This window comes from Triticum dicoccoides, chromosome 5B (genome assembly GCF_002162155.2).
Source record: "Triticum dicoccoides isolate Atlit2015 ecotype Zavitan chromosome 5B, WEW_v2.0, whole genome shotgun sequence".
NCBI classification, from domain to species: Eukaryota; Viridiplantae; Streptophyta; class Magnoliopsida; order Poales; family Poaceae; genus Triticum; species Triticum dicoccoides.
This window is the reverse complement of record NC_041389.1, coordinates 525,201,782-525,206,913: the sequence shown is the minus strand read 5'-3', so window position 1 is coordinate 525,206,913 and position 5,132 is coordinate 525,201,782. Positions and strand designations below refer to the sequence as shown.

The window sequence follows — 5,132 nt, the reverse complement described above, 5'->3', positions numbered from 1 at the left end:
ATGTGCAATGGCCCTAAACATACATAGGAACCGGTCTCGGTATAGTAATATGGTCAAACCCAAGTTATTCCCGATAAGGATCGAGTATATTTGCCATCTTTCTCAACCCTGTGACCAACATCCAACCATTTTCGCCCCAACCTCACTCCATTATTCATGTACGTACGTACGCTAGAGATTGCGCACACGTCACCCCCACCCCGCCAAATACAACGACAACCGACAATCCGCAAACAGAAAAACTGATGAAACAGCTGATTAGGTTGGAAGAAAACGGCAGTACGTAGCGTTCACGTCATCATCACAAAATTAATCAACAAGGGGAAAATCCCGTCAAAAAAAGTAACAAGGGAAAATCACAGTCTCGCCGTGATGATTCCGTGCCAATAGTCGCCGCGATTCACTGTCAATTCGCTCCAAAATTACCGCCGCCTCTCGTCCGGAAAGGGCCAAACAAAATCCACAGAATCACCGCCGTCAATGCGGCAATGTCCTGCCTGCTCCCCAAGAGCCCGAGGAAAACTTCCGACCCGTGTCTCCCCCTGCCTCCCTATAAAATCAACCGCCATCTTCCTCGCTAAAACCCCCCAATCTCATCTTAGCGTGACCTCTCAGGCGAAAACCCCCCACCCACGCCCCGTCCCACTGACCGACGCGACACGCGCGGAAAGCAACGCGCCTCCACCGCCCCCGCTCCCGCCCTCCCTCCCATACCGCCTCCCGCCCACTCCGAGGCAGGCAGACGCGGCCAAAGCAAACAGTGTAGAAGGAGCCCGTAGTAGGTAGTAGGCTCGAGACCCGTTTGGCCGGCGGCGATGGTGTCGACGGCGCTGGACGCGATGGCGGGGACGGCGTGGGGGCGGTGGCTGGGGCTGGTGGCGGCGGTGTGGGTGCAGTGCATCTCGGGCAACAACTACACCTTCTCCAACTACTCCGACTCCATCAAGACGCTCATGGGCCTCACCCAGCTGCAGCTCAACGGCCTCTCCGTCGCCAAGGACGTCGGCAAGGCCTTCGGCCTGCTCGCGGGGCTCGCCTCCGACCGCCTCCCCACCTGGCTCCTCCTCGCCATCGGCTCCCTCGAGGGCTTCCTCGGCTACGGCGCGCAGTGGCTCGTCGTGTCGAAAACAATCGCGCCGCTGCCCTACTGGCAGATGTGCGTCTGCCTCTGCCTCGGCGGCAACTCCACCACCTGGATGAACACCGCCGTGCTCGTCACCTGCATCCGCAACTTCCGCGGCAGCAGGGGCCCCGTCTCCGGGGTCCTCAAGGGCTACGTCGGGCTCAGCACCGCCATCTTCACCGACGTCTGCTCCGCGCTCTTCGCCGACGACCCGGCCTCCTTCCTCGTCATGCTCGCCGTCGTGCCCGCCGCCGTCTGCGCCGTCGCCATGGTGTTCCTCCGCGAGGGCCGCGTGGCCAGCGCCGATTCGGGCGGGGACGAGGCTGACGCGCGCGGGTTCGCGGCCATCAGCACGCTCGCGGTCGCCATCGCGCTCTACCTCCTGGCGGCCGACCTCACGGGCGTCGGCGGTGGCGGGGGGCTCGTATCCACCGTCTTCGTCGCCGTGCTGATGGTGCTTCTCGCCGCCCCCGCCGCCGTGCCCGCGTACGTGGGCTGGACGTCATGGATGAAGTCCCGCAAGGCGGCCAACGCGGACGCCGAGGCCGCGGCCGCCCCCCTGCTGCTCGACTCCAAGGAGGCGGCCGCTTCGGAGGCGGCGGCGACGCAGCTGCAGGGCAACGGGGAGGCGGAGGAGGGTCGCGGGCCGCGGCTCGGGGAGGAGCACACGATCGCGGAGGCGCTGTCCTCGCTGGATTTCTGGGTGCTCTTCTCGTCGTTCCTGATGGGCGTGGGCACGGGGCTGGCGGTGATGAACAACCTGGGGCAGATGGGCGTGGCCATGGGCTACACCGACGTGTCCCTCTTCGTCTCCATGACCAGCATCTGGGGCTTCTTCGGCCGCCTCGCCTCCGGCACCATCTCCGAGCACTTCATCAAGTACGTTACTCCTACTACTAAACCAGTCTCCTCCTCCTTCACTCGCCATGATTGCTCGCCGCCATTAATTCCCTTCCCGCTACGGGGTACGACCTCCGTCCGTGGTACGGTACGGATCTGGGGCCGTATCAATCTATATCTAGCTTGCTCAGAATTGAATCGAACCCCACCACACAATCGCACGTGAACGTTCTTGGCCGAAAATCAAATAAACTGGAATAAGTAGTATAAACGCATGGACGGCGCAGAGATTTCGTGGCTGTTGCTTTCAGATGAGATAAATGTGCGGCCTTGGTCGTGTGAGAAGTACACAAGATGTCTGAGATGAATGGGGCCGGCGGGCATCTCCACAGTGGTGTCTGCGGGAGAACTGGGATCTTACTGGATGTAGAATGATTATTTTCTGCATATTCTTTCTTAAGCATCACCATATTTTGGTTAAATAAAAGAACTGGACTAAAATGGCTGCGGTGCGGTGGTGGTATGTTAAGCACGAAGGAGACGGCAAAGTGGGCTAGCTAGAAGAGTAAAGTGAGCGGCAGTTGATTTTTTATTACTGGCAAAAAGACATTCACCGACGCCCGGATTATACTAACCCCAGATATATTCAACAAAGTGATGCCGATAAAAGTAAAAAATAGTTGCAAGTTCAGTAGAAAAGTGGGCGTCAACTTCGTGGAGGAATTTGCGACGAGTATAGAAGTGTCAACTTTATGCAGCGTATGGGCATGCAGCTTTGGCGCCTTTTACCGGTGGGCGACGCGTCCCTTTCACGCTCTCTTTTAGGTAGAAAGAAGCAGATATTTTATTAAGCCTGATAGCTACGGCCAATTCTGTTTGTTTCATATGGGTTCAGTACTTCAGTTCAGTAGTAGGTGGTGGTTTCTCACCACTAAGATCTCGCATGAATCGTGCCTCAACTTGTTAGTACCTACCTGTATAATGAACTGGTTATTTTCGTTATGTTTTTATTAATGTAAGCAAGGGGGTTAGCCCGGTTGGACAAGAGCGCGAGCATGATCTTTAATCAGCGTGTCACATTCTGAAAAGAACTCGTCAAGTTCAGATTGCTAGTAGTATCAATGAACAATCGTGATTTTTTGATCACTAATGGTGTAGTAGTACTGTCCAAGTCAATCATTATGTAAATGAGGATGATGTTTTTTTGACACTATAGTAGTATGAAAAAGTGTCTTACATTTGGGGACGGAGGGAGTAGTAACCTGTTCATTCCATTTTCTGGCACTGTCTAACCTTGCCAAACAACGATCACTGACTGATTTTCTTGCTTCTCGATCATGCATAGAAATATTCGAAACATCGATCACTGTCAATCAGTATGTGCATATAGAGATCCAGAAACTCAGATTGCTCTCATTATTGCTCGCTTTTCGATCATCATTATGTACTTTCCAAAGTGAATATATATAATGAGGGCCTGTCTTTGCAACCTAATCTCTTAATTAATTCTGACACTGCCTAACGTTGTGAGACATGACTGAATTCCAGGACGAGGGCGCTGCCGCGGCCGGTGTGGAACGCGGCGTCGCAGGTGCTCATGTTCGCGGGGTACGTGGTGATGGCGTTCGGCATGCCGGGGTCGCTCTTCGTCGGCTCGGTGGTGGTGGGCGTCTGCTACGGCGTGCGGCTGGCGGTCACCGTGCCCACGGCGTCGGAGCTGTTCGGCCTCAAGTACTACGGCCTCATCTACAACATCCTCATCCTCAACCTGCCGCTGGGCTCCTTCCTCTTCTCGGGCCTCCTGGCGGGCCTCCTCTACGACGCGGAGGCCACCAAGGTGCCCGGCGGCGGCAACACCTGCTCCGGCGCGCACTGCTACCGCCTCGTCTTCGTCGTCATGGCCGCCGCCTGCGTCGTCGGCTTCGGCCTCGACGTGCTGCTCAGCCTCAGGACCAGGCGGGTCTACACCAAGATCCACCAGGCCAAGCGGGCCAAGAGGTCGGCCGCCGCCGCGCAGAGGGTGAGCTAAGCTGGCCGGCCGGTGGCCGCCGCTCTTCTCAGAGAAACTCAGCTGGCTGCACAGCTAGCACCTACTAGCAGTTTTTCAGACTGATGAAGAGCAGCAGCCTCTGTCCTGTAAAGTTTTGCGCAGCAATCAGCAATGAAGGGGATACAGACATACAGTACATGCCTTGATTCTTTTGGGCAAAGATGGATAGTATATTATATAGATTCAATTGGTATACTGGATGATGTATATGCTACTATGGCTGTGCAATAGATTGGTGCAGAGGCCGGTGGTAGCTCCTTCATTTTCTGAAAACAAACAGACAGATTGTGTACTGCCAGGGAAGTTCATAGTTCAAATTTGAACTAGAACCACGTCAAGTATTTCCGAACGGAGGTAGTAGTAGTGTGTTTGTGTTTGTAGCCTGTTCGGCATAAGAGCTCGCATCAATTCAAGTGCATTTCTTTTCCTCGCCTGTCTGTCTGTCTGTCTGTTATTATCTGTGCTCGGCTTAGTACATGGAATTTAAAAGTGCTTTCAGGATCACATAGCTGATTCCAATGAAGTGCTGTTTGTGAGCTGCTGAATTCAGTGCTCTGCAGACTGCATCCTGCTACTTCAGTTCAGGTAGATAACATTGCAGTTGTTGTACCAGGGAAGGAGTGACTGTGTGCTTCTGAAACTACATGGTTTCCCACAAGCCTAATCACTGCTTCCTGGTTTTGCAAGCACCAGCAGCAGCCTGAGGTTGGTGGTGATCTGGAAAATTACCCTGATGAAGGTCTCAACTCTCAAGTGAAGTGATTGAGTTATATTTGATGCTTAACCTGACTTTTCCTCCACTATTAGCACTTCAGTCTGAGATTTTTGCTGTGAGGTTTCATATGGTTTGAGACAACTGAGTCCCATTTTCTGCTGGATTGTTTTGCCTCTGTTCCATGTTCCAATTATCCACTCTGAATTTCATCGCAAGGGAGAAATATCTCTCCTGGTGGATATGAACATGTTTTCTCATTGTGACTGAAACTGTGTAAGCTGATTTGACACGCAGTTGGTAACTCTGGTACAAGTGAACGCTGACAAGATAAAGAGCTTAATTTTTTGGGTGGTTCATGATGTTAATATCTCGCGCACCCCTGTCATTATCTTCAGAGTTAGCGG

At 53.7% G+C, this 5,132-nt stretch overlaps 1 protein-coding gene across 1 annotated transcript; it reads left to right on the top strand.

Annotated features, from left to right (window-relative positions):
- Nucleotides 1-582: 582 nt before the first annotated feature.
- On the top strand, nucleotides 583-4,441 carry LOC119311343 (protein NUCLEAR FUSION DEFECTIVE 4-like). The gene is made up of 2 exons (XM_037586987.1): nucleotides 583-2,002; nucleotides 3,512-4,441. Exons 1-2 carry the CDS (start codon nucleotides 816-818, stop codon nucleotides 3,990-3,992), a joined length of 1,668 nt encoding a protein of 555 aa, XP_037442884.1. The 5' UTR covers nucleotides 583-815; the 3' UTR covers nucleotides 3,993-4,441.
- The last annotated feature ends 691 nt before the right edge of the window (nucleotides 4,442-5,132 follow it).